The sequence below is a fragment of the Trifolium pratense genome, linkage group LG1 (genome assembly GCF_020283565.1).
Source record: "Trifolium pratense cultivar HEN17-A07 linkage group LG1, ARS_RC_1.1, whole genome shotgun sequence".
NCBI classification, from domain to species: Eukaryota; Viridiplantae; Streptophyta; class Magnoliopsida; order Fabales; family Fabaceae; genus Trifolium; species Trifolium pratense.
In genome coordinates this window covers 21,613,547-21,641,225 of record NC_060059.1, presented here as the reverse complement: position 1 = coordinate 21,641,225, position 27,679 = coordinate 21,613,547, and the positions used below count along the sequence as shown (strand labels likewise).

The window sequence follows — 27,679 nt, the reverse complement described above, 5'->3', positions numbered from 1 at the left end:
ACCCGTTAATAAAATAAGAAAATTACTTAAATATTATTAATTATTAAATATATAAGAGTCTTATAAATTCAATAGAATTTTGTGATGAGCTTTGTTTTATCTTAGCTAGAAATAAAATATATGACTATTAATTTTTTTTAAGAGAAATGAATAGATATTATTTATGTTTTGGCAAAAAGTAGGAAAACAAATGTGATAACAGTTTGTCAAAAAAAAAAAGTGATAACCGTTGTTGTTGTCAAATGTTTGAATATATCATTAGGCGTTAATATTTTTTTTGGCTACTTTAATAAATTTTAGGTAATTAAAAAAGAAAAGTAAAAATTCAATATATTTTAATTTTTGTTTTACTATCCATGGATATATGCAAATATTCGGGAATAACTCAAAACTCATCGACTTTTAGTGATACTCGCACGAATATTGAGCGGATACGAATATCATATTTATTCAACGAAGCATACATGGATATCAAATTATCCGGATTCCGGGACTCATGGATACTCATTTAAATCTCAATATATGAGTTATTGTACATTGTGACAATACATGTGACACGTGAGCCGGTGCGTTTGATTTGTAAAATAACAAGGATCGGACAAAACAATACAGGACATAACAAGATAATACAAGATAAAACAATATCAGAGAGATATAGGACGATGATATTTTTATAGTCAAAAATAAAATTGATATTTTTATATTTTTTATATGTAGACAAAAAATTGTATTCAATGAGGGACAAAAAATCTTTTTTCTTTGCTTGTTGCTTGCAAAGAGGGTTGTTTTTCCCGTGGTTCAGTGAGGAACAGAAAAAATCTTGTTCCAATTCGGTCACTTATTTTTTTAGCGGCATAAAAAATTAGCGATGAAAATGCAATTTAGCCGAATATTCCGCGTCACAATCTACCTATCTTCATCTTGAACGCGAAAGATAAAACAAGACACAAGACAAACAAACTCTGGTCTTCGCCTAGTCTTGCCTACCTCTCCAAATCTGTACTACAGTGTTTTTGTGAGAGTACACTCAAAAAGTCAAAATTGTTGAACTACAAATATCGTTCATATTGAAGAAGCATTGAATCCACTTTGGGATCTGAATCTTCCAAATGCACTTGCTTCCCACACTTCTTCCATTGCAATATCCTTCCTTCACCCGATGAAGCTAATTCGTCAGAGGATCTTAATTATCTCTCTCCTCTTTATCTCCCTTGTTGCTCCTCTCATTTTCCTCGGTATTCTTCTTCTCTTTACTTCCTGCAATTCCTATTTTCTATTGCTTATTTATCACTTACAGTAATTTCTTGTGTTTTAGGGAGAAGAGAGTTCCTTGAAGATTTGTATCGTGTTGTAAGAATCCCTTTTTCTCAACCTAATTTTGCAATGCTTATGAGTTGAAAATGCATCTCCACTTTAACTTTCTAGAACCACCATTCTCATATAACTAATAATGGCATTTTGTAATGTTGATCCAAATGCATAGGTTTTTATTGTGCCCAACTAGGGAAATTGAATTTATTTAATTATGTTTTGATTGCAGACATATAGGACGGATACTTTGAACTTAAAACAACAGGTAGTGGGAGATATTATAAATAAATTCCTTGAGTTTTTAAGTTAAATTCTCTTACTAATGATGAAAGATGAATAATATTTTAGAGGACAAAACTTAGGTGCATTTTGTTTGGTGTTTTTCTTTGGTTCTTCACTTAAAATATTCATAACTACATGTGATTTCCTTAAATCCATAATTTTCTCAAAATTTGTTATAATTTCTAATATGGTATCAGAGCCTCTCCAAGATCCATTGGGCCACTTGCTAGTAGGTTTCTGCTATCAGAGGCCGCCTACCATTTATATCCACACACCAAGTCTAATAGTGTTAGGTGTGAGGTGGTATGTTAAGAGTCCCACATTGGATTTGAGATGACCTGAATATATGTTTATAAGTGGGGGCAATCCTCACCATACAAGCCGGTTTTGTAAGGTTGAGTTAGACTCAACCCAAAATTCTAAGAATCACCAAAACTGTAGTTTAGGTGAAGAACATTATGAAAAACACTTAAAGAAGTGCAGCTAAGTTTGTCCTATTTTAAATTTATGATTGTGATTTGGGCCCTTTTCATTTTAGATTCAAGACGGTTCTGAAGAATTAGAAGAGCCAAATCAAGTTGTTCATAAAGAAAAAGATGTTTCAACAATTAGTTACAGTTCAAACGAGAATAACGATGCCGATGAACCTAGAATTCAAGTGTTTGAAAGAAATGGTTGGTATATGTAGCCGTGTAGGTTTATTTTGATTTGTTAAATTTTGAGCTTTCATAGTTACACTCAACTCAAGTAATTAACTACAAGGGATTGTGAAATTTGCATCTTTTATCGACTTTCAGGATTCGGCCATGATGGCAGACAAGACGAGGATGCTCGGAAAAAATATTCATCCTCCACGGACGAAGATACAAATGTACATGCTATTCCACATAGAACGTCGAAGGAGAATATTAGTGTGACAAATAGGCCATCAGATCGAATAGAAGACCGTCATCATCTTTTAAATCCACACTCTCAAGAAGTGAAAAATCAAAAGGTTCGAGAGATTAAGGATCAAATTTTAATGGCTAAAGTATACTTGAAGTTTGCGCCACCAGGCAGCAACTCCCGCTTGAAGGAACTGGAGCTGCAAATGAAAGAGATGGAACGAGCAGTAGAAGGAGCCACCCGGGATTTAGATTTGTCTAGGAGGTAAAGTTTCTCATGTAATTCTGTGTTTGCATTTAGTTCAGAATAGTGTAATTAACACACGATATTGACATTTTAAAAGAAAACAAATACTTTTCCTTAAAGGATGTATCTGTGACACAACTTCTAGTTTTCTCAGTTGAATCCCTGTATTTCTTTATTTTGCTTAAGTTTGGTGCTTTTGTATGCACATCACTGATTGGAGCATTTAGGTTGTACAGAGGGCTCAGTAGAAGCAAATGAAAACACAAGCAAGATTTAAATTTAGTTGAAAGTTATTAATGGAGAGTACATTAAGAAACCTTGTATCCTGCAGGGACCGAAACATCATTTGTTCCCCTCAAAAGTTCAAATTATAATTAGTAAGAAACTAAATGAGTAGCATCACTTGTCTTACAGTGAAGAAGTATCCATGCAGAAAGCATTTATGTAGAAATTTGATGTGATATGAATTCTGAAATTAACAATATTTTTCAATATGAAAACAAGCGAAGTTTCACAGTGTTTTGCAGGCAATGAGACACATGGAGGCCTCACTGTCTAGTGTCGGCCGTGCTTTCTCAGACTGTTCTTTGGTTTCTAAGCTTCAAGCAGTGAAGCGCAAAACTGAAGAGCAAGTTCGTTCTCAGAGAAGCCAAGCAACATATCTTGTTCATCTTGCTGTAAGGACTGCCCAAAAAAGCTTTCACTGTCTTTCTATGCGGCTGACTGCTGAATATTTTGCCCTGAGGCCTGAGGAGAGAAAGCTTCCAAATGAGAATAAGATTCATCATCCAGATCTTTATCATTATGCTGTCTTCTCTGACAATGTTCTGGCATGTGCAGTCGTTGTTAACTCTACTGTCTCTACAGCCAAGGTAAATACCTTTTTCACATTCCCATTCTTTACTTTTACTTTTCAGCTAATGTATTAGTTGTGACTCCTAATTCAACTGCTGAAGAGAAAAGGGTATACCAACAAATGCCAATAGGTTTAGTTATCAAGTTATTTCAATGTGGAGAAGCTTAAACTTAGCCCCCAGTGGTTATTTGGACTGTACTCACATAATTCGTTACAATGACTAGGGAACTGCAAATTGGTTTGTGAGTACCAATTCATGGTACTTTTATGAATTAGTTTGTCTAAATTCGTATATAATTCACAGAAAGAGAGGTACTAGAAAAAAGCCGGTCATAAACCCGGTAAACTGAGTGAAGGGAGCAGCGCTCACCTTTATAAAGCGATGCAACATTTTCCCTGTGATATATCATGTTCTGCACATTTTCATGTAGGATCACTCTCTCTTTTGTTTGAAAGCTTAAACTAAAGGGTGCTACTACCAATACTGGATAAGGGACTCACCTATTCTGGTTTTTTTTTACGATACATATCCTAATATTGTTAGATGTTGGCTTTGTTTATTTTTTATGTTATAATTGTTAATTATTGATCAAATTAGTAATTCCTATAAAAATATTTTAAGGCTTATTTTTATCTTTAAATTTTTTAAGTTATTTTTTTTTTATATTTTATATTTCTTTTAGCATGTGCTTTATTGTATTGTATTTAATTAGACTAGATTAAAAAATTATTGATAGTGTACCAATTAAAATATTAGAAAGTACCTCAAACCCAAAGCAAATTGCAAAGTAGGTGACTATGATTTGGACTGTTGATTGATGTTCGTCCAGTCTCTTCCATACTGATCAAAATTACTTGTTTTTCTTCACTGTATTCTTCTCATTTGAATTGGTGAACAAAGGAGCAAGTGGCAAGAACATGATCCGTCATTATAATGCTTCCTTAAACCTTGGCAGTACATTACTTGGTTTTTCAATTTTTTTTATTTTAAGTGCAAAACCTTGTAGTGTAAACAGTAAATACTTTATCTATGATCTTCATAATAGAACATGTTGCTAAAGCCTAAAATCAACACTCCTTCAAAATGCCTCCCTTTAACTTTTACATTCAATACATCTTCACTACTCTTATAACTGGATTGACTTCTTAAAATAATTAATGAAGAGGCAATTTCTTTCAAGTCAGGAGGAGTTCTTTTAACCTCACCACCAGCTGTTGCAGCATATACAAGATGAGAGAGAGAGAGAGAGAGAGAGAGATACTAGACCTGATTATGTGTCAGTATAAAATATAAGTATACATTAAGGTATTATAACAAAATTATATTCTTCTCATCAATAGTATACTCAATGTTATTATTTCCTGTCTTTCTCATTATTCACTAATCCTAAACATATATCAGTTCTCATTTTTGACTCTATGTTAATTATTAAGTTAGAATATAATGGCAAGAAAGCTTGATAGTGAATTTTTAACTGCAGGAACCAGAGAAACTTGTTTTCCATATAGTGACTGATTCACTCAACTTGCCAGCGATCTCAATGTGGTTCTTGATAAACTCTCCCGGCAATGTCACAGTCCATATACAGAGCATAGACAACTTTGAATGGTTGTCGAAATACAATACCTTCTTTAAAAATGGTAACGGCGATCCAAGATATACTTCTGAATTGATCTACTTGCTTTTCTACCTGCCAGAAATTTTCCCTGCCCTAAATAAGATTGTGGTCTTTGATCATGATGTGGTGGTTCAACAAGATCTCGGTGGGCTATGGAATACCAATTTGAAGGGAAATGTTATCGGAGCAGTTGGAACTTGTCAGGAAGGCAAAGCCCCATTTCATAGGATTGATGCGTTCATAAACTTCTCAGATCCACTAATTGGCCGGAGTTTTGACGTCAATTCTTGCACATGGGCGTTTGGGGTGAATTTGTTTGATTTGCAACAATGGAGAACACTTAATTTAACGGCTGTTTATCACAAATATTCACAAATGGTATGGTTAAAAAAATGTCTTTACTTTTAGTACTCTAGCATGATTCTACTTTTTACTGCCCAATCAAATTTCTCACGTCTAAAAAATCTCACCAACTCTTCGGTTAGGCTCTTAGCATTGGTTAGGTTATAGAGAGTTGAAGAAGAATTGTCGCTATGGCATTCAAACTCATTATTTCAAATGGGTGTCTTCTTTTTTTTTTATTTTTTATTTAAAATTTTGATGTTTTAATAATCAGATTAAATTAAGGAATATGTCTTATCACCCCAGAGCAAGAAATTTTCTCCCCAATACTTTCTTTCAGATATAAATTATAATGAATTGATAATCTAAGGTATTTGTTGGGGTGAATGGTTGCAGGGTTCTAAGAAGCCATTATGGAATTGGAACGTTGCACGTATGCCTTTAGGTTGGCTCACCTTCTATAACAAGACAGAGTTGTTGGACAGACGATGGCACATTCTTGGCCTCGGTCATAACTCGGGAGTCGATCGAAATGAGATTGATCAGGCTGCCGTTATACACTATGATGGGATTAGGAAGCCATGGTTAGATATTGCAATGGGCAGATATAGAGGTTATTGGACCAAATTTTTGGATTTTGACCACCCTTTTCTGCAACAGTGCAATCTCCAGGTTTAGTTCAAAATCCAAAACTGTCCTTCTGACCTCGGCTTCTATTGTTGACAAATCTGGTAGAACATTAATCGCTTGATTCACTTTATTCTTTCTGAGATTCTTGTTGTATAGCTCTCCATGCCTCCCAAAAATGTCTCTCTAATTTACTCTTACAGTCAAGATAAGTGTCAGTGAGGAGTGTTTTAGTGGACACTGATGCTACTGCTTCTTCTGAGTCTACACGTTACATAGGTGCTCTCTTAATTCATGCCAATGTTCTTTGTTATTTTGTTCCACGTGGCACTGTACTATAGTTTACATGGAAGAAAAATTTAAGAATTAGAGATGATGGTTGCATTTTGAATTTTTTGTGAGGGTGATTTGATCTTTTATCTTTACATAGTGGAAAGGAAAGACCACTGTGGTCTTTCCAATAGCCAAGACTAATTGAACGTAGCTCTGTTTCATTCTCTGGTGGTTATGGAACGACCGAAAATCAGAAGCGAAACTGGATAGCAACCAAGGTTAGAAAGGTCTGGATTCTGTTGTGGCTGAAGAGGGCTGTTATATCTCTCAACATTGTTAGATTAGTTCAAAATTGTCATTCATTTTGATTAATTTTTTCACTTGGTTGTGCTATGGCCCCTCAAATATTTTGATGATATTGCTATCTGTTTTGAATGGAATCAGTTGTTTGTGTGGTTGCTGATATTTTATTTGTTTCACATGCCCTCCAAAAAAAGTTATAGTAAAAGGGGTTACTTGGTTTAAGAAGCGTTATATTTCCAGTTTTTATTTTAATTAGTATTACAAAATTGTTATTTACTTATTTTCTGTTTTCATTTTCATTACAGAATTGTCATTATTTATCCACAGGAAGTTGGATGATACAGTCCAAATGTTTTTCAGTTTAATAAGTAGTCTCAAGTTGAAATTTGAGTCCAAGGTTGGTAGGAATAGATCAGCTTTAGAAAATTTGAAGGAGAATTTTGTTGTTCGCATAATCAAATTTGACTCGAGAGATTAGTAAACGTAGTTGAGCCTTTATTAAAAACTGTAACTTATTTTCACCTTGTCAAATAAAAAGTATATCATCAAACCAATCTTTTACACTCAAAAGTGTTCATTTTGGTCCATTGATCTAATTAGTATTAATTATGTTAAGGAAGTTATTCAAAAGAAAATTATGTTGAGGAAGGGAGAAGAAGCTTATGTGTGGGGGAGTATTGACCATGAAAAGATTTCTTGACACGTGGAAAAATGTTATTGGAGTGATACAGATAAGAAAATCCAACAAAGAGCTTAGAAGCTATCCATGTTTTGTGGTGCATAGACAACCTTTGCACTGATATTATTAATTTTGACTACTTCACCTTAACAGAACAGAAGTTAGCTTGGTCATACTCTATTACTTTGTTTCCTTCCCACTCCATAATCATCCACACTTACTAAAACAAAAAATAAAAATGGCAACCATCTCAGCTACTACTGCAACTGCATCGATCACTCGTGCATGTCTTGTACAAAAGAGACCTCTTGCAGTTTCATCCTCTCCTGTTCTTGGTATGTTGCATGATATCTTTCAATGTTTGATTTATTTTACATACAATCCAACAATGGTTTTCTAGAGAATTTTATGTGTGCTGCTGTGGTTAGAGAGATATGTTTTTAGAATTAAGTCCTATTTTATGTGAGAAAAAAAATGTGGCACCATATAGTCTCTCATTTATCAATTTAGAATGCTATGGTGGATGTTTGGTATCACAGTGAATTTGTCTCGATTTTTTCCAAGATCCAAAGTGTAGCTTTTGCACCATGATTTTTGTAGTCTCACTGATTTTGTAGTGATGAAAGACTATACTAGGGACTAAACTAGATTTCATTTTTTTTTTATTAGGGATAGAATAGTTTTTAAAAAATTCAATCGAACGATTCAACGTTTGAACCTTTGAACCAATCTCTACTACGTTTGGTTATTTTGGCAATTCGATCACGGATTTGTCCTAATTGAGCAATTTAAGCTGCTTGAACCATGATCCAGATGTCTCGCCGGTTCAATATCATGTTCAGTTTCTTAAACATTGGACTAAAATGATTGTTTACTCCATGTTCTATTTGATTGTCAAGTTTTGAGTGATTTTGGTTATTGATAAACAAACTTTCAATGATGTTATTTAGGATTGCCAACAATGGCTAAGGTTGGAAGAGTGAGGTGTTCAATGGAGGGAAAGCCTTCTTCTGTGCAAGAAAGCAACTCAAAGGTAGGAATGGGAGCATCTATGTTAGCAGCTGCATGTGCTGCAGCCATGTCAAGCCCAGCAGCTATGGCATTGGTGGATGAAAGAATGAGTACTGAAGGAACAGGACTTCCCTTTGGACTAAGTAACAACCTTCTTGGTTGGATCCTTTTTGGTGTGTTTGGTCTTATTTGGGCTCTCTATTTTATTTACGCTTCGAGTCTTGAGGAGGATGAAGAATCTGGATTGTCCCTTTAAATTGCTTAAAATGAATCATGGATTGTAGAAAAGTACTTCTGTTATCTTCTGTGATGATATGTATCAAAATAACTTCTGTTGTTGATTATTACTTCTTCTTTCTTTCCTGAAACTAATTCTCAAACTTCATTTTACTTGTTTCGGTTGTTTTTTCAATTCACTCGGTAAGTGTGTGTTTGGATGAGAGGTAAGTTTGATTTTGACACTCTCACCGCTGATCCAAACATGCACTAATGCACATGCACAATCACATACCTTATTTTACTATTTAAGCATCAACAAAGAGGAGCCATTTACGATTCACTCAAAAGCTCAATCTACCAAAAGAAACAAAAACTATGAAGGATGTAATACGGGTTTGTCGTCCAAGTCTACCTGCAATTGATTAGGTCTATGAATCTATGATCACCGACGATTATTTGTAACATATCAAGGAGCATGCGAAAGAAACTTCCAATTTTTTATAAGAGTACAACCTATAATTTCACTAATCTATAACTTACAATGAATTCTGTTCTCCAAATCTTACATGAACTCAATTCACACACATTACGTGAATTTTGTTCATATACCGCCTGTAAATCCAGAATTTAGGTTGTTCATAAACTCAATTTATGTACACTTATGTGAATCGAGTTCGTGCAAGTCTTGCAAATTTTGAAATGAGTCATGCTATATATATAGCGAATTATTTCCTCGCGAATTTTCACAACACAGTTATTTTATATTTCTTTCCTCTATAACTATTATTAATACCAAATAGAAAAAGTATAGGAATTAGGAACACGTGTTGACGGTGTTGTATCAAAATGAGAAAAGGAAAATGAGCTCATCCTCAAAAGGAAAATCCACCGCCATCACGTTCAGACACTATTATTTGAAGCATATCTAAACACAGTCATAGCTTAATTACTCCAATGGCTAGTATATGAAGCAATGAAGTTGTATCACCAGTTTAAAGTTTAATTAACCCACCTTTTATTGGCATTTCAAATTTTGGTGCCAACAAAATCACACTTGCTAAAATGTTTGTTAAATTATGCACATTCCAATTCCAAAAACATTGATACATTCGGCGGAGTCAGTGCACACTAGTTTTAATGGCAGCTGTCACGAAATCATAGTGATCCAGCAAACGGAGATGGTGGATAATAATAATAATATGTGGAGTAAAACTATTGAAGAGAGAAGCTGTATTATGTTCAAATTACAAGTCGGTGCTTATAGGTAGCATATTCGTAAAATATCCAAACAACCCAAATAGACCCTGTTTCACACCACTCTATTCCGCTCTGCTTCATTTCATCAATTCAATTAGAGCTGGATGTATTTTACCATAATTTTTCTATTTTTAGTTACCTTAATTGATCAGCCCACCCGATTAGCATTTTCCTATACTTTTTACAAGAGGTAAAGCATGACGAATATGAATCTAGTGCCAAGTTGGCAACTTCCAAAGTCCAATCCAACTTGTACACACCCACCCCACAAAGATATTTAAAAATTAAAAATTAAAATTTGGACACATAAATATCAAAATTAAAGCTTCATTCAGAAATTGTTAAGCAGAGAGAAAAGTAAATGAAGCAAGCCATGGCTACTTCGCTTTCCCTCTCCTGCTGTTCTCCATCTCTAACTCGAAACACTCTCTTCTTCACCAAAACCTTCCCATTTTCTCGTTCCTTCTCTCTCCCTCAATCCCTCTCCACCAAAACCCTAATTTCTCTCTCCCCTCCCCGCCGCACCTTCGCCGTTCGCGCCGAATCCCAAAACGGCGCCGAACCCGCTGGCCACTACGACTTCGACCTTTTCACCATCGGCGCTGGAAGTGGCGGTGTCCGTGCTTCCCGCTTCGCCTCCAATTTTGGCGCTAACGCTGCTATCTGCGAGCTTCCTTTCTCTACTATTTCATCTGATACCACCGGAGGTGTTGGTGGCACGTAAGTTCCATTTTCACTATCTTAGGGTTTCTTATTCTGTTCTTAATTCCGCATAATGTTCTAGTTATATATAATCATCATAACATGATAAGAACAATGTAACTAATGATTGGGTTCAAGTGACTAATGAGCTGCCCCTAGGACGAATTGTTGGTTAGGGAGAACCCGAGTTTGATTACTGAGAGGAACAATTCTTGGCCATACTTTACTTACCTCGCGGTTGAAATTCGTAGGGCCCATTCCCCTACGAACCGGAGGGTTAACACAAAAATAAATAAATTTATATCCTAGTTGAACACCTGAACATTATGGTTAACCATGTCCAAATACGCTGCTGTTAATGAAGTTACGTTGGTGGTTAATGAGTTTTGACATCTGATATACTAGATACATTAACTATTTATGGAACATAATTAACTAGCTATTTAAATTGTGTCAACCACCGAAAAAATTGTTGTGGAAGTTGTCTGAATTTGGTTGTACGAAAAATTATTTATCTTTTGAAACCATCTAAATGCTTATCTTTGTGCAGCTGTGTAATACGTGGATGTGTGCCAAAGAAATTGCTCGTCTATGCCTCAAAGTTTTCTCATGAATTTGAAGAAAGCAATGGTTTTGGATGGAGATATGACAGTGAACCTAAGCATGATTGGAGTAGTTTGATTGCTAATAAAAATGCTGAGTTACAGAGGCTTACTGGTATCTATAAGAATATTTTGAAAAATAATAATGTCAAGTTGATTGAAGGCCGTGGAAAGGTGGGGTGATTCTTTGGATCCATTTCCTAGTAGTACATAAATAGCTTTGTAATTGAAAAAAAGGATCTAGTGTTTATTTTTATCTTGCGGTGATATTTCTTTTATAATCCACAGATTGTAGATCCTCACACGGTTGACGTTGATGGGAAGTTATATACCGCCAAAAACATTTTAGTTTCAGTTGGAGGTCGGCCCTTCATTCCTGATATTCCTGGAAAGGAATATGCAATAGATTCAGATGCTGCCCTTGATTTACCATCAAAACCTGAGAAGATAGCCATTGTTGGTGGGGGATACATTGCCTTGGAGTTTGCTGGTATATTTAATGGTTTGAAAAGCGAAGTTCATGTATTTATACGACAAAAGAAGGTTTTGCGTGGATTTGATGAAGAGGTAGGCAATCACGGACAATACAAAGTGTTGCATCGTTACTTCGTGTTAATTCTTTCTTTACATTCAAACTGTGAACTATGTCTGCAGATTAGAGATTTTGTTGAAGAACATATGGCTCTAAGAGGTATTGAATTCCATACTGAGGAGTCTCCTGTAGCTATCACTAAGGCCGCTGATGGTTCACTCTCTTTAAAGACCAGCAAAGGTACCGTGGAAGGTTTCTCTCATGTCATGTTTGCTACAGGACGGAAACCTAATATTAAGGTATGAAGTTTTGATTATGTATTTTTACTTCTTCTTGTGGTTGGCAACTGTTTGATTTGAATACTAATGACGTGCCAAAAAATAATATTGTTAGTATAAAAAATGATTTAGATGGCCGACGTTTATCCGTGCCTATCAATAATTTCATTTGATCAAAAAGTCATTGAACAATCCATGGTTAAGAGAATATAGATTACCAAATAACAATAGTTCAAGCATAGCCTTATTTATTCACTTAAATGTCAATATTTTCGGGTCCTTGCTTAATATTACATGAATATTTATGTGCTAAAGCTGAACATTGATGTCCATATTTATGAAGGATTGGTTGGGATCTCTTGAACTCCAGTGTGATTCCACATGGCTCTTAGTTGGCTCAATTCCCTTAAGGGTTGAATACTCCTGCAGTTTTTTAGCTAAATTTTGCCCTTTCAATTGTCTTCTTATCTTATACATGTAACAGAAAGTCAGAAAGAGATGATAACATGGAGGATTTATTTCTGACTACAATTTCACTGCAGAATTTAGGGCTGGAGTCTGTTGGTGTGAAAATTGCTAAAGATGGATCAATAGAGGTAGTGTAAACTTAACATTGGTTTCTTTATGATAAATATTCATATGATCAAGTATTGTTATTCGTATTTCACACAGGTTGATGAATACTCTCAAACATCGGTTCCTTCAATTTGGGCAATTGGAGATGTTACAAACAGAATAAATCTCACTCCAGTTGCTTTGATGGAGGGAGTGGCATTAACAAAAACATTATTTCTGAATGAGCCAACAAAGCCTGATTATAGGTAATATACATTGTTCATCATGCTAAACTAGAATACAAGTGGTAACAAAGCTTGATTATAGGTAGTATATTTTTTCCCTATTAGTAATATATTATTACTAGTATTATTATTATTATTAATAATATTACTACTATTATTATTATTATTATTATTATTATTATTATTATTATTATTATTCACTGATATATTATATTTATTTGAAATACATGTCACTAAAAGTGCCTTCAATGGTGACTTTAGCGACCAGTGTGTGGCTCACAAATTTATATAATCAAATGGCTCCTTAGTCGTTATCACAATCCTGCTTGTAATGTTGAATGGTAATGTATAGTTTGGTCTGTTAGTATTTCATAGCCTCCTAACCAATTGTGTTATGTTCTTCCTTTTATAGAGCTGTTCCTGCTGCTGTGTTCTCCCAACCACCAATTGGAGGAGTTGGTCTTACAGAGGATCAGGTGAATGACCTACGGCATGCTGAATCCATTGAGATCAACGATCTTCTCAATATTTTAATGAATTATTTAGATCATGATTTTACTAACATTTTGATTATTTGTACAGGCTGTAGAACAACATGGTGATATTGACGTCTACACAGCAAATTTTAGGCCGCTGAAGGCCACCCTCTCTGGGCTTCCAGACCGGGTTTTTATGAAACTAATAGTCTCTGCAAAAACAAATCAAGTTCTGGGTTTGCACATGTGTGGAGATGATGCTCCTGAAATTGTGCAGGTTTTTGTTATTGCTGCAGGCTGCAGCTGTTTTTTTTATATTTCTCTGATAGTGATACACAAGTGTTATATTTTGTTATTTATAAAGTTGCTTGATAAACAGGGGTTTGCAGTTGCTATTAAAGCTGGATTGACAAAGGCGGACTTTGATTCTACTGTAGGCATTCATCCAACTGCAGCTGAGGAATTTGTCACCATGAGGACTCCCACTAGGAAGGTTCGAAAAAGCCATGCTTCACAGGTAAATCAAGGATTCTCAGCCTGTGTCTTCCATTTATCTTGTACTGAAATAGTTCGGCATTCTTTTTTTTTTTTGTCCAGTAACCTAATAGCTAGACTCACACTATAAGTGTGGAGAATCCGGGGTTTGAACCCTGGCTCCTCCAATAATGTCCCTAGTAGCTACCAACTAACCCCCTTACTGGACAGTTCGGCATTCTATTCAAATTCAACAAGCTAAATCATGATTTATTAACCATTAATGAATATGTCAACTGCTGTTACTCTGTACTTGGGGAATTGAAGACTTCAGATTTCTCAAAAACAAAACCAAACACAACATCCCTGTGCAGGCCATGATTGCTTCGCTCTGTTGATTGAATTAATAGCCTGCTCACCCCCATTCTCTCACAGGGAAGTCTAGCAATATGACTCTTGATTCATTTAGGATGAAAAACCATTTCACAATTCATAGGGAAATGCTATATGGTACAAAAACTGATACACAAAAGATAGCGTGAAAGGTGTGACTTGCTAGTAGTATTTCTCTTTTCATTTCTAACCATCTTTGTATTGGTTATCAAAGCATCATATTGATTCAATTGCTTTTGTTGAAGTTTTTGTCCCACACATTTTCGTAACAAATAGTAGAACTCTTATGCATATTGTTTGAACTTATCCTCTCTGCTATTTTTGTGAATCTGCTTAGTAAACTGTATTTGTTTGTTTTGTTTTGATATATTCTAGGATAAGTCAGATTCTGAAGCAAAAGCTGCGGCTGGGTCTTAAGAATATTAATTTGCTTCAATTTTATACCCAAAGAATCTTGCTGACGCCTTCAGGTAAGGATGATCTACTTTTCTTGAGAAATACATTTTTTGCTTAGATGCTGCATTTTTTTTTGGTGGTAATTAAGGACTTTTATTTATATGATACTATGGCAGTAGACTAGGGCCTAGGTTTAGGTGCTCTTTTGGCTCCTCTATTATGATCATCTTGTGATTTTGGGCATTGAATTTGGCCGAATTCAGTTCCCCAATTTTCCAATTGCCAGGGCTTTTCAATTTTGATCAATTTCCTATTACCTAAAAATATGATTCAATTTTTCCTCGTGATGAATGTGGGTCAGAAATTGTTGAAGGTATAAAACTCAGAATTTGGTGGCTATTTTACAAAATCTGATGTATCTTGTGGGAAACAAGTTTAGGGTTTTTAAAGGAGAAATTTCGGGTTTCCTTATTTTAGATATAACTTCGTATTTAAAATAATGGATTTTGAGTGGAATGAAGTTTAAAATGATTTATTCACACAAAAGAAATTTGTGGGTGGTAGATAAAGGGTAACTAATAGGACTGGTTATAGTGATTCAATAATTGGGGGATTGTAATGAAGTAAATATTTTATTGGACAATTCAAATTGTATGTTAGTCATAATAGAAGAACCGAAAAATGTTGCCAGGTCTTTAAATTATCTTATCCTTGTGCTATAGCGGTAAATGGTAATACTACTTTACACCAAAAAATGATACAAAATTAAATACATATATAGTCTTTTTATTTTTATAATACAGTTATAGTCGTTGAAGATACTGCATTCGTATTTGTGTTTTTTTTTTTTTGGTTTAGTATTTATGTTATTTATTGTCATTATTAAAGATCTAGAACCACAGCCCGTCACCATTTGCATGAGCTATAGTTGTTGTTGTGTTTCACTTGTTTTGTTTTATCATTTATTAGCAGCATAATCATGTTTTTCTTCCTAGGAATCTTTTACTACTACTTCGAACCCTGTGTTGTGCTTGCTGGTGTGGAAGATGTTGGGTTTTTGTATGTTGGCTACATTTTGCAAAAAACATCTTTTAGTCAAGTGTTGAGACATATATGCATACATCATGTGTTGAGACAGATGTGCGTACACATTGGAACAACACCTGCGTGTCTGATTGCGCGCCAGCTGGTTTTTTATTTTCTACTCAATTTTTCGAAGATTTGATTGAAGAATTGTTTCGTGGTTTCTTACACAACAAGGCGCACGTGATCAATGTGTTTCTGAAGGCAGCTAAACCCTAGTTATATTTTCTTAAAGAATTATAACTTTAGAAAATATATTTATATGATTCAAAAATATAACTATTAATTTCAAAAATATGTCTGCTGCTGCCGCAATTCTAGAAGCCCTAATTTCTTCTTGAAGCCCAAGCTACTCTACTACTATAAATACGAATGCAAGCATATGGTTTCAAGCATCAAAAACCGTAAACTTACAAAGCGTGTGTTCTTAGGGTTTTAGAGTGTTAATTGTGAGCCTTTCTTGTATCCCATTGATGCAAGCTTAGGACCTGTGTTTTATTGAGTTGTAATTGTGAACTTCTCCTAAGCTTTGAAGTACGGAGATTGTTCTAGTGTTATGTGTGATTTGCTCGTAAGCTTTTAAGCAAGAGTGAATCTTAGTTTCATAGGAGTGTGTCTCCACCATTCGTGTTCATTGAGTTGATAACAACGCTGAGTGTGTTGTTAAGGTGGGAATTGGGACGGGGTCTCATATCTAGGAGTTCCTAGGTAGAAGTTGCATTGGGTAGTGATTAAGCGAGGAGTTGTAAACGGGTGAGTTTAGCTTCGAAGTAATACTGTTGATAGTGAACTTCATTCCTGGATTGGTATCCCCCAGAGTAGGCTGTTAGGCTGAACTGGGTTAACAACTCTTGTGTGTTATTTACATTACTGTTTTTATTATTTGTGTTCTGTATATAGACAAGTGTTGGCGCACCTTGGTCAACATCTGTCTACTACGTGACGGTCAAATGTTGACACTTTGATCAACACCTGTCTACTGTGTGCCAGGAATTTCAATTGGTATCAGAGCAGACACCCTGTTCTGACTTTTAGGGTGAGCTCCAGGGAGACTTTTCTGGCAGATATGGACAAAGAAGGAGGACTTGTCAACAGACCACCTCTTCTGGTTGGTGCTTCAAACTATGATTATTGGAAGTCTCGTATGATGGCCTTTCTAAAATAAATAGATAGCAAGACATGGAAAGCAGTTCTAAGAGGTTGGGACCACCCTGTGAAAATGGACAAAGAGGGCAAACCAACCCTTGAGTTAAAACCTGAGGAGGAGTGGTCCAAAGAGGAGGATGAGCTTGCTCTTGCAAACTCAAAAGCACTATACACATTGTATAATGGTGTTGACAAGCACATATTCAGACTCATAAAAAAATGTGCCTCTCCTAAGGAAGCTTGGAACATTCTCCAAACTGTTCATGAAGGTACCTCTAAGGTGAAAATGTTAAGGCTGCAACTTTTAACCACTAAGTTTGAAAATCTTAGATTGAATGATGATGAAACCATTCAGGAGTTTCACATGACCTTACTTGACTATGATAATCAGTTTGATGCCTTGGGAGAAAAGGTTCCTAAAGAGAAATGGGTAAGGAAGATGCTTAGGTCCTTTCCTAAGAAGTTTGATATGAAGGTCACCGCTATAGAAGAAGTCAAAGATATCACAGAAATGAAGTTGGATGAACTGGTTGGTTCATTACAAACTTACGAGGTGGCTACAAATGAAAGGATGGATAAGAAAACCAAGAGCATTGCCTTTGTCTCGAATGCTGAGGAAGAAGATTAACAGAGTGACACGGAGTCTGAGAATGGCATCTCTGATGCAATGGTTCTTCTAGGAAAACAATTTAATAAGGTGCTAAAAAGAATGGACAAACGTCCAACGACAAGTGTACCTGACACTGGTCGCAACACCAACAGAAATTTCAGAAAACCTATGTCAGATGAGAAGACAGCTCTAAATAAAAGTGTCCAATGTCATGAACGTGAAGGGTATGGACACATTAGAACTGAATGTGCAACCTTCTTGAAGAAACAGAAAAAGGGGTTAACTGTTTCATGGTCAGATGATGACTCTGAAGGAGAAGCTGACATTGCAAAATCTATCCATGCACTGACAGGTGTATGTACATCTGACACTGAATCATGCGATGAGGTGTTAACATATGATGAACTTGCTGAGTCATACAAGGAGTTGTGTCTAAGGAGTGAAGAAGTTTGCAGAGTCTCAGAAAAACAAAAGGAGACAATCTCAAAGTTGCAAACTGAAAGGATTGTCAATCTAACAAAAATCTCTGAGATTGGTGTCAAATGTGAAGAAGGGTTGAGAACAATTGAGGAGCAGAAGACAATCATCGCCAATCTGGAAACAGATAAGCTTGAGCAACTAGCAGAAATATCTAAGTTGAATGAAGAGGTAACCGAATTGAACTCTCATCTTGAGAATCTAAAAAAGCATGTTATTTTATTTAAAGGAACTGATCTGCTAGATGAAATCCTAGAAAAACTACCTACCCCTAGTAGAGCCAAAACAAGCATTGGGTATAAGTATAAAAGTGTTAATAGAATTAAGGATTACAACAAAGATGGAAAATATATGCCTGAGATAAGTAAGCAACCCTCTCCAACAATGTATGGAAAAATGTCACCACACTTGTCCACGGACATCATACTACACACAGACAAGTGTTACCACATAAGGCTCCACATCGTCAAAGAAGGCAGAATCCTAGATTTATACCAAGGCATAATAAAAGCAAATATCGTTCATGGAGATGTCATCACTGTGGAAAGAAAGGGGCACATAAGACCTTGCTGCTATAAGTTATATGGGTATCCAAATAAAACTATTCAAGAACTTGACCTATCCATAACTAATGCAAAGAAGGAGTGGAAACAAAAGGATGATGCAACCAACACCAAGGGTTGTGTAGCTGAAAGTTGTGAGAAAAGCTTAATTGCTCACACTTCTCTTAGAGCCTCATCAAAAGAAGATTGGTACTTTGATAGTGGTTGCTCTAGACACATGACCGGTGTTGAAAAATATTTGATGGATATAAAATCCTATGCAACAAGCTTTGTAATATTCGGAGATGGAGCTAAAGGAGAAATTAAAGGTATAGGAAGGCTGATTGACAATGGTTTACCTAAACTTGAAAATGTTCTTCTTGTAAAAAGGCTAACTGCTAATCTAATTAGTATAAGCCAACTATGTGATCAAGGCATGCAAGTCAACTTTACAAAAAATGAATGTCTTGTTAGCAATGATGAAGGTGACATCCTGATGAAGGGTGTTAGATCGAAGGATAATTGTTATTTGTGAATTCCTCTAGAAGAAGCTAATGTATCTACATGTCTCTTAACAAAAGAAGATGAGGTTAATTTGTGGCACCAAAAACTAGGACATTTTAACCTAAAGAGTATGAAGAGAGCTATATCTGAGGAAGCTATCAGAGGCTTACCAAACTTACAGATAGAGGAAGGCAACATCTGTGGCGAATGTCAGATTGGCAAGCAAACCAAAGTGTCGCACCAAAAGCTGCAACACTTGTCCACTTCTAGAGTTCTTGACCTACTACACATGGACTTGATGGGTCCTATGCAAGTTGAAAGCCTTGGAGGTAAGAAATATGCTTTTGTTGTTGTTGATGATTTCTCTAGATACACTTGGGTGAATTTAATTAGAGAAAAATCTGAAACCTTTGATGAATTCAAAGATCTTTGCCTACAACTTCAAAAGGAAAAAGATTGTGGTATTGTAAGAATTAGAAGCGACCATGGAAAGGAGTTTGAAAACTCTAAATTTGCTGAGTTTTGTGCTGCTGAAGGAATAGCTCATGAATTCTCTTCACCTATTACACCTCAACAAAATGGTGTGGTTGAGAGAAAGAACAGAACTTTACAAGAATCTGCTAGAGTTATGTTACATGCCAAAAACCTTCCTTATAAATTTTGGGCTGAAGCTATGAATATTGCATGTTACATCCATAATAGAGTAACATTAAGAACATGTACTCCAACAACACTGTATGAACCATGGAAGAACAGAAAGCCTACTGTAAAATATTTCCATGTGTTCGGATCAAAATGTTACATCTTGGCAGATAGAGAACCTAGGAGGAAATTGGATCCCAAAAGTGATGAGGGAATATTTCTAGGTGATTCAACCAACAGCAGAGCCTACAGAGTTTTCAATTCTAGAACGAGAACCATGATGGAATCAATCAATGTTGTAATTGATGATACTAATTTTACTAATTTGACAAGTGTAGATCTAGCTGAAGAGACAGATGTAGTCACACATGTCCCAACATCAGGTGATGATCATGCTGAACCTGATTCTGTTCAAGACTCTGAGCTTAATACAGAGAATATGAGACCAAACAAAGGACCATCTACTAGAACACAGAAGAATCATCCTCTGGATCTAGTTATTGGAAATCCAAACCAAGGGATTACAACAAGGAGATCAAAAGATGCGATCTCAAACTCATGCTTCATATCTAAGATTGAGCCAAAAAATGTTAAAGAAGCTTTAATTGATGAGTATTGGATCAATGCTATGCAGGAGGAACTAACTCAGTTCAAGAGAAGTGAAGTGTGGGATTTGGTACCTAGACCAAATGGTATAAATGTTATTGGTACAAAGTGGGTGTACAAAAACAAGACTGATGAGAATGGTGATATTACTAGAAATAAAGCCAGACTTGTGGCATAAGGGTACACTTAGATAGAGGGAGTAGACTTTGATGAAACTTTTGCTCTATTTGCTCGTTTGGAGTCCATAAGATTGCTTTTGACAGTTGCATGCATCTTAAAATTCAAGCTATATCAGATGGATGTAAAAAATGCTTTTCTTAATGAATATTTGAATGAAGAAGTATATGTTGAGCAACCAAAAGGGTTCATAGATCCAAGTTTTCCTAACCATGTCTACAAATTAAAGATAGCTCTCTATGGTTTAAAACAAGCCCCTAGGGCATGGTACGAGAGATTGACTGAATTCCTTGTTAGTCATGGATAGAAGAAGGGAGGCAATGATAAAACCCTATTTGTGAGAGAAGAAAAAGGCAAGCTCATGATAGCTCAAATATATGTAGATGATGTTGTATTTGGAGGGATGTCGAGACAGATGGTGGAACACTTCGTCCAACAAATGCAATCTGAATTTGAAATGAGTCTTGTAGGTGAGCTAACTTATTGTTTAGGTCTTCAGGTAAAACAAATGGAAGACACTATTTATTTCTCAAGAAAAATATGCTAGAAACATTGTAAAGAAGTTTGGCATGGAAGGTGGGAGTCACAAAAGGACACCTGCATCTACACATTTGTAACTTACCAAAGATGAGAAGGGAGTTGATGTGGATCAAAGTCTCTACAGAAGTATGATTGGAAGCTTGTTATATCTTACAGCTAGCAGACCTGATATCATGTTTGCAGTAGGAGTTTGTGCTAGATATCAATCTGAATCAAAGATGAGTCATCTGACTCAAGTGAAGAGAATCTTTAAATATGTGAATGGAACTTGTGGCTATGGGATATTATACTCTCATGGTAATAATTCTACCTTAGTTGGTTATTATGATGCAGATTGGGCAGGAAGTGGTGATGATAGAAAAAGTACTTCAGGAGCATGTTTCTTCTTAGGAAGTAATCTCGTATCTTGGTTTAGTAAGAAGCAGAATAGTGTGTCTCTATCCACAGCTAAGGCTGAATATATAGCAGCTGGTAACAGTTGCTCACAATTATTATGGATGAGACAAATGTTGAAGGAGTACAGTGTAGAGCAAGATGTAATGACACTTTACTGTGATAATTTGAGTGCTATAAATATTTTTAAAAATCCTATTCAGCACAGTAGGACCAAGCACATTGATATTCGACATCATTTTATTAGAGAGCTTGTGGAAGAAAGAATTGTCACACTTGAACATATTTCATCTGAAGAACAATTAGCAGATATTTTTACGAAAGCATTAGATGCAAATCAATTTGAGAAGTTAAGAGGCAAACTTGGAATTTGCCTTTTTGAAGACAAATAGCAGTTACTGCATGTTATGCGTGTAACCACCTTACACTCAATGGTACACGCTAATCAAGGAAGTTTTAATGTAACTTCCCACAACTTCTATCAACCACAAACATTTGAACTTCTCCACTTTCCCTCTCTCACAACCAAAATCTCACCAACTTCATCATCAACAACTCTCAAACTTCCATTTTCACCAAAATTGTTGCTTTTCTTTTCTCTAAAAACATGTCGACATCAGCACATGTGAAGAACGATGACGTTCCCTCTTCACCTCAACAAATAATCGACGCAATCCCACTCACAATCGTGCATCCTCAACATTCTCCAATGGAGGAACAACGCACCAAGAAGAAGGGTGATTCATCGCAAGTAAGTAAGAAATCTTCTCCTTTTGCTAAGAAATCGATTGTTAAGGGCAAGAAATCTAAATTGAGCAAGTCTCATACGATGTCTGAACTTTATCTTGATGATACTACCACTGAGAATGTTACTTCTAAAGGTGCTACTCCTGTAATTGAAACTACTAGTAAGGGTGTAGAGACACCTATTCAGGTTTCAGAGATTCTAGGAAAGGATAATCCCAATTATGTTGAAACCCTAGGAGTAGAGAACCCTATGTTTTCTGAAAATTTGGGGAAAAATGTTTTAAACGCTACTACTGTTGTTGATTCTTATGTTGATGACCCTACCAAAGGCTCAAAAGATTGTGTTGATAAAAATCTCAAGGAAACTATCCCTGAGACAATTGTAGTACCAAGTGTAGGTACATTTGTGGCACCTGCAACTGCCACGAGTGTTGGTACATCTGGGATACCTGAAACTGTTCATTATACTGCTACTGAAAAGGTTGGAACTCCTCTGGTAGCAAAATCTGGTAATAACCTTGTGGATTACTCTGAGTCAGATGAAAGTAATAAGACTCTAACTGAAGAAAAAGAAGCAAGTAATCCTGAAGTGGTCATCATGAGTGACAATGTTACTGGTGACAAACATGTCACAAAGGTGTCTGATGCTGGTATTGCAAGAAGGACCAGAAGTAGGGCAGGTAAAGATGGGACAACTGCAAGTACACTTGTCCATAAGTCTAAACCAGACAAACCTGCGAAATTGTTTGGGAAAAAGGTTGTGACTGGTCCCCCTAGAGCGAAGTGATTCCAACTTCTGAGGTCAAGAAGAACTTAAAAAGAAAAGCACCCCCTTCTAGTGATTCAGACTTTGAAAGGGAGACAAGTGTAGCTACATCTGGTGGCACCCGTAGAAGAAGTGTGAAGGGAAGGAAGGTACCTGTGGCTGTTCCTTATGTCCCTCTAGACAATGTCTCTTTTCATCTGGAAAATGGGCCAACAAGGTGGAAGTATGTGTATCACAGAAGATTAGCCCTTGAAAAGAATCTTAAGGATGATGTCTTGAAATGCAAAAATATTGCTGATGTACTTACACATGCAGGTTTGATGAGAACATTGTCTGATCTAGGAGACTATTATGATAAGCTGGTAAGGGAATTTATGGTAAATGTTGCTGACAATTGTGATGATCCTCAAAACCCTGAGTACAGGCAGGTGTTTGTGAGAGGCAAGTGTGTCCATTTCTCTCCATCCATCATTAACAAATTTTTGGGAAGAAGTGATGAGGAAGTAGCTGAGTTGGAAGTCACAGATAATGACATCTGTAGGAGAATCACTAGGAATAGGCTGAAGCAGTGGCCCAGTCAATAGAAGCTTTCTGCATTGCAATTATCTCCCTTATATGCAGTTCTGAATAAGATTGCTGCTGTTAATTGGGTTCCTACCACCCATTCCAGTAATATAGCCAAAGAATTGGCTAGGTTCATTTATGTTGTGGGAACAAAGGCCAGGTTTGATTATGGCTCTTATGTTTTTGATGCCATGCCACTTTGGAACATGCTGTTTCTTTTGCTCTATAACTGCCCATAGCATTTCCAACCCTGCTGTGTGGTATTATACTTGACCAACATCCAACTATTCTTGTGGATGTTGATGTTCCCTGTAGAAGGGCTAGTGAGCTGACTGTTAGTAAAAAGTTGATGTCTAGGAGACATGTAGATCCTGGTGTAGGTACATCTGCTCGGCGAATGACTGGCACTCTCTCTAGGAAGCAGATGATATCTGAATTGACTGAGACTAGCAAATCCCTTGCAGAAAGGAAACTCCAAGTTGATCTTGTCATTACTGCTCTCAAGGCTGAGGAAGAGGCTGATCAGGCTAAGGATGAGCATGATGGACAAGAAGAGGACGAGACTAGTGGCTCTGATGGTGACACTGAGGAGATGGTGGAGGACTCTGATGAAAGTTCTTTTATCTGATAGTTTCATATATTTTCTGATGTACTTTTGGTATTTCTCTTTTGTTACTTTTGTGGGCTAAGCCTTGGATTTCTAGCACATGTGCGTTCCTATGGTCTGTAATATGTGCACTCTGATATTTTCTTTGTCTGCTACTCTATGTTCTGATATGCATGATGTTTGTCTAAATTATGGCTTAAAAGTGGGAGTAGTGTGTATGGACAAATGTGTGGACAGATGTTCTTACATCTGGTGAAAGTAGTTTTGTGCTTATGCTTCTATGCTCGTATTGAGGGGGAGTGAGAGTTAAATGCATATGTTGAGGGAAGTAGTAAATTATTCTTTCTCTATCTAATGTTAGTATGCATGAATTCAGGGGGAGTGTGAGTGATAGTATCTCTTGATCGCCTGAATATGTTTGATGACAAGTTCCATGCCAAGTGTGATGGCATCTGGCTTATGAATCCACTGTTCACTGTGACTGAGAATTTATTTTTCTCAGATATATTTATGGGAATTTAGTTTTCCATGATAATCTTATGATGAATGAAGTTTATTTCTCCTATCCTTGCATCCACTATGGGAGTTTATTTCTCCCTTGTGTTGTTCCATGAGACTAGTTGTGTTTTTATTCCGCTGTTGCATTGCCTCTGATGCTACTTACCTCTCTTGGAAGTAGTCTTACTATGTGTTACCTTCTTTCCTAGTTGTGTGATCATGTTGACTCGAAGGAAAGGTGATACTATATCTCTCTATATACTGGTCTAATATTGTTTTAGCCAAAATTTGCCAAAGGGGGAGATTGTTGGTTTTTTGTATGTTGGCTACATTTTGCAAAAAACATCTTTTAGCCAAGTGTTGAGACATATGTGCATACATCGTGTGTTGAGACAGGTGTGCGTACACATTGGAAAACACCCGCGTGTCTGATTGCGCGCCAACTGGTTTTTTATTTTCTACTCAATCTTTCGAAGATTTGATTGAAGAATTGTTTCGTGGTTTCTTACACAACAAGGCGCACGTGATCAATGTGTTTCTGAAGGCAGCTGAACCATAGTTCTATTTTTTAAAGGAATTATAACTTTAGAAAATATATTTATATGATTCAAAAATATAACTATTAATTTCAAAAATATGTCTGTTGCTGCCGCAATTCTAGAAGCCCTAATTTCGTCTTGAAACCCAAGCTACTCTACTACTATAAATACGATGGCAAACATATGGTTTCAAACATCAAAAACCGTGTTCTTACAAAGCGTGTGTTCTTAGGGTTTTAGAGTGTTAATTGTGAGCCTTTCTTGTATCTCATTGATGCAAGCTTAGGACCTGTGTTTTATTGAGTTGTAATTGTGAACTTCTCCTAAGCTTTGAAGTACGGAGATTGTTCTAGTGTTATGTGTGATTTGTTCATAAACTTTTAAGCAAGAGTGTATCTTAGTTTCATAGGAGTGTGTCTCCATCATTCGCGTTCATTGAGTTGATAACAACGCTGAGTGTGTTGTTAAGGTGGGAATTGGGACGGGGTCTCATATCTAGGAGTTCCTAGGTAGAAGTTGCATTGGGTAGTGATTAAGTGAGGAGTTGTAAACGGGTGAGTTTAGCTTCGAAGTAATACTGCTGATAGTGGACTTCATTCCTGGATTGGTATCCCCCAGAGTAGGCTGTTAGGCTGAACTGGGTTAACAACTCTTGTGTGTTATTTACATTACTGTTTTTATTATTTGTGTTCTGTATATAGACAAGTGTTGGCGCACCTTGGTCAACATCTGTCGACTACGTGACGGACAAGTGTTGACACACTTTGATCAACACATGTCTACTGTGTGCCAGAAATTTCAGAAGAGACTCTCAATCCAAAATGGCAGAAATAGATATTTTTGAGGACCTATAGTCTCTTATACTTACTAATACAACATGTTTCTGTTCTGCATAACATAAGCTTGTTATTATGTTCTAATATACTCATTATGAGAAATTGGACAAAGTTAATAAATGATAGTATATAATTTTAGTAACTCTGACAGACTAGTGCTTACCCAGGCAGGTTATTGCTTTTTTCGAGTGATCTCCGGCGGCAACTGAGCTTTCAAGACAATGCCTAGCTCGCTGATCTCATTTGGAAAAGGGAGGATGGAATTTTGGGAGCTATTATGTGCCATTTGTAATTTATTTTATGCGTTCACCTCATGCCTTTGTCTTTGTACATACATATCAAGAGAAAATTTCTTGAGGGGTCTTAATGTTAAATAAAATAATCTATCTTATGTATTGTGAAGCAGTTTGAATTGAGACGAGGATCATGGTTAGAATTAGATTTAAGTATAATATTGACTTTTCAAATCTTTGGCATGGTAAAGTTGATTATTTCTTCCTGCACAAAATGGTGAAATATAATTGAAGTTATATACAATTTATTTGGACAGACAATACATACCCTTTAAGCTCATAAAAGACCATCTACACTTGTATAATCAAGCAAATTCCTCTTATTCAAGAACCTATGGAGGATCAACTTATGTAGCCTTACACTAAGGATGGCCTATACTCAGTCAAATCAGGTTACAATCTCATTAAACATTGGCAGAATTCCTCCTCTCCCAGCTCTGCCAGTTCTAATTCCCTCACTCAGGTTTGGAAGAAGTTATGGAGCTTACAAACTATCCCTAGACACAGGGTACTCCTCTGGAGGATTATTAATAAAGCCCTTCCTGTTAGAAGCGAGCTTAGCAAGAGGTATTCCTTGCACCATTCTCTGCCCAAGATGTTTACAGAAGGAGGAGACTATTGATCGTGTTTTTATGGAATGTCACCAAGCTACTATAATCTGGTTTGGATCAAAGCTGGGCATTAGATTTAACACTAATCATGGAAATTTCATAGACTGGCTTATCAATGCTATTACTACTCTTAATAATGAGGATCTCTCAGTTACATAGCAGCTATTATCTATAGCATTTGTTTTGCTCGAAACCAACAGGTCTTTGAAAACAAAATCATTCAGTTCAACACTGTCATAGATCAAGTTACTTCTAGCATCAAGGAATTTCAACTGGCAAATAGCCTTAATAACAACACAGACAAAGAAATGTGAAGGCGAGCGCTTTATACCATGCTGTTCGTTTTGCCTTAGATTGTTGTTTTAGGGAAGTAATTTTTGAATGTGATAACAGTAGAGTGATTTCTCTTCTCAAAGAGCCGATCGAAATCCCTAGGTCTTATTTGGGGAATTTGACTTGGGGCATCCATTGTAGAAGAGTCTCATCCTCAACTTGTACCCCTTTTGATCAAAGATTTGATCTTTAATAATATTCAGTTTCTTTAAAACAAATATATATATATATATTTGAACGGAATGTAATATAGTACAAAAACTCTACATTGTTTTATTTTCATTACGTGATCAATCATGGTGAAGGAATATGTGATTTTATTTTTAGGTGAGATTTGACCAATATAAAGAGAATAGGGGGTAGTCAATAATGGTTGGTTCATGTGATAAGAAATTTGAACCCCTTGAGTGGTTAATTAAGGATCTCTTTCTCTTATGAAAAAAAAATCGATTGAAATGAAAGAATCTACCCTTTATGTTTTATAGGTTTTTTGCCAGAGATTAAATATATTTAAACGGCGGTTAAAATTTAATATTGATAACATGGTAGTCAAAAAAAAAAAAAAAAAGAGAGAGAGAGAGATTAGCAAGTGAATAAAAAAA

The 27,679-nt window shown here is 36.1% G+C and overlaps 3 protein-coding genes across 7 annotated transcripts; all 3 read left to right on the top strand.

Moving 5' to 3' along the window:
* The first annotated feature begins 738 nt into the window (after window positions 1-738).
* LOC123885717 (probable galacturonosyltransferase 6) lies at window positions 739-7,350 on the top strand. 4 transcript variants are annotated; one of them, XR_006801230.1, is made up of 9 exons: window positions 882-1,235; window positions 1,316-1,350; window positions 1,541-1,576; window positions 2,132-2,267; window positions 2,391-2,742; window positions 3,242-3,596; window positions 5,062-5,577; window positions 5,938-6,719; window positions 7,050-7,350. XR_006801230.1 is itself a non-coding variant. In XM_045935035.1 (8 exons), exons 1-8 carry the CDS (start codon window positions 1,160-1,162, stop codon window positions 6,217-6,219), a joined length of 1,788 nt encoding a protein of 595 aa, XP_045790991.1. In that variant the 5' UTR covers window positions 739-1,159; the 3' UTR covers window positions 6,220-6,969. The 4 variants fall into 4 exon arrangements, 2 of the variants coding, with proteins under 2 accessions (XP_045790991.1, XP_045791002.1); XR_006801226.1 differs by having other exon boundaries at window positions 5,938-6,728; XM_045935035.1 differs by lacking the exon at window positions 7,050-7,350 and having other exon boundaries at window positions 739-1,235; window positions 5,938-6,969.
* Window positions 7,351-7,622: 272 nt separating this feature from the next.
* LOC123885737 (photosystem II reaction center W protein, chloroplastic-like) lies at window positions 7,623-8,802 on the top strand. The gene is made up of 2 exons (XM_045935054.1): window positions 7,623-7,758; window positions 8,374-8,802. Exons 1-2 carry the CDS (start codon window positions 7,662-7,664, stop codon window positions 8,688-8,690), a joined length of 414 nt encoding a protein of 137 aa, XP_045791010.1. The 5' UTR covers window positions 7,623-7,661; the 3' UTR covers window positions 8,691-8,802.
* Window positions 8,803-10,179: 1,377 nt separating this feature from the next.
* Window positions 10,180-26,307, top strand: LOC123885704 (glutathione reductase, chloroplastic/mitochondrial). Of its 2 annotated transcripts, none has more exons than XM_045935016.1 (11): window positions 10,180-10,630; window positions 11,163-11,388; window positions 11,503-11,781; window positions 11,869-12,045; window positions 12,567-12,620; window positions 12,697-12,845; window positions 13,237-13,300; window positions 13,407-13,577; window positions 13,680-13,817; window positions 14,543-14,637; window positions 26,008-26,307. In XM_045935016.1, exons 1-10 carry the CDS (start codon window positions 10,272-10,274, stop codon window positions 14,582-14,584), a joined length of 1,659 nt encoding a protein of 552 aa, XP_045790972.1. In that variant the 5' UTR covers window positions 10,180-10,271; the 3' UTR covers window positions 14,585-14,637; window positions 26,008-26,307. The 2 variants fall into 2 exon arrangements, with proteins under 2 accessions (XP_045790972.1, XP_045790980.1); XM_045935024.1 differs by having other exon boundaries at window positions 10,217-10,630; window positions 26,012-26,307.
* Window positions 26,308-27,679: the final 1,372 nt, after the last annotated feature.

What these genes read in the sequence shown, in the direction of transcription:
- LOC123885717 (XM_045935035.1), top strand. Translation starts at nt 1,160, where the DNA reads ATGAAGCTAATTCGTCAGAGGATCTTAATTATCTCTCTCCTCTTTATC. An exon ending in TTGAAGATTTGTATCGTGTT is followed by an intron (nt 1,351 to 1,540) that starts GTAAGAATCCCT and finishes TTTTGATTGCAG; the next exon opens with ACATATAGGACGGATACTTT. An exon ending in ATCACAAATATTCACAAATG is followed by an intron (nt 5,578 to 5,937) that starts GTATGGTTAAAA and finishes GAATGGTTGCAG; the next exon opens with GGTTCTAAGAAGCCATTATG.
- LOC123885737 (XM_045935054.1), top strand. Translation starts at nt 7,662, where the DNA reads ATGGCAACCATCTCAGCTACTACTGCAACTGCATCGATCACTCGTGCA. An exon ending in TTCATCCTCTCCTGTTCTTG is followed by an intron (nt 7,759 to 8,373) that starts GTATGTTGCATG and finishes GATGTTATTTAG; the next exon opens with GATTGCCAACAATGGCTAAG.
- LOC123885704 (XM_045935016.1), top strand. Translation starts at nt 10,272, where the DNA reads ATGAAGCAAGCCATGGCTACTTCGCTTTCCCTCTCCTGCTGTTCTCCA. An exon ending in TGATTGAAGGCCGTGGAAAG is followed by an intron (nt 11,389 to 11,502) that starts GTGGGGTGATTC and finishes TATAATCCACAG; the next exon opens with ATTGTAGATCCTCACACGGT. An exon ending in TTGGTCTTACAGAGGATCAG is followed by an intron (nt 13,301 to 13,406) that starts GTGAATGACCTA and finishes TTATTTGTACAG; the next exon opens with GCTGTAGAACAACATGGTGA.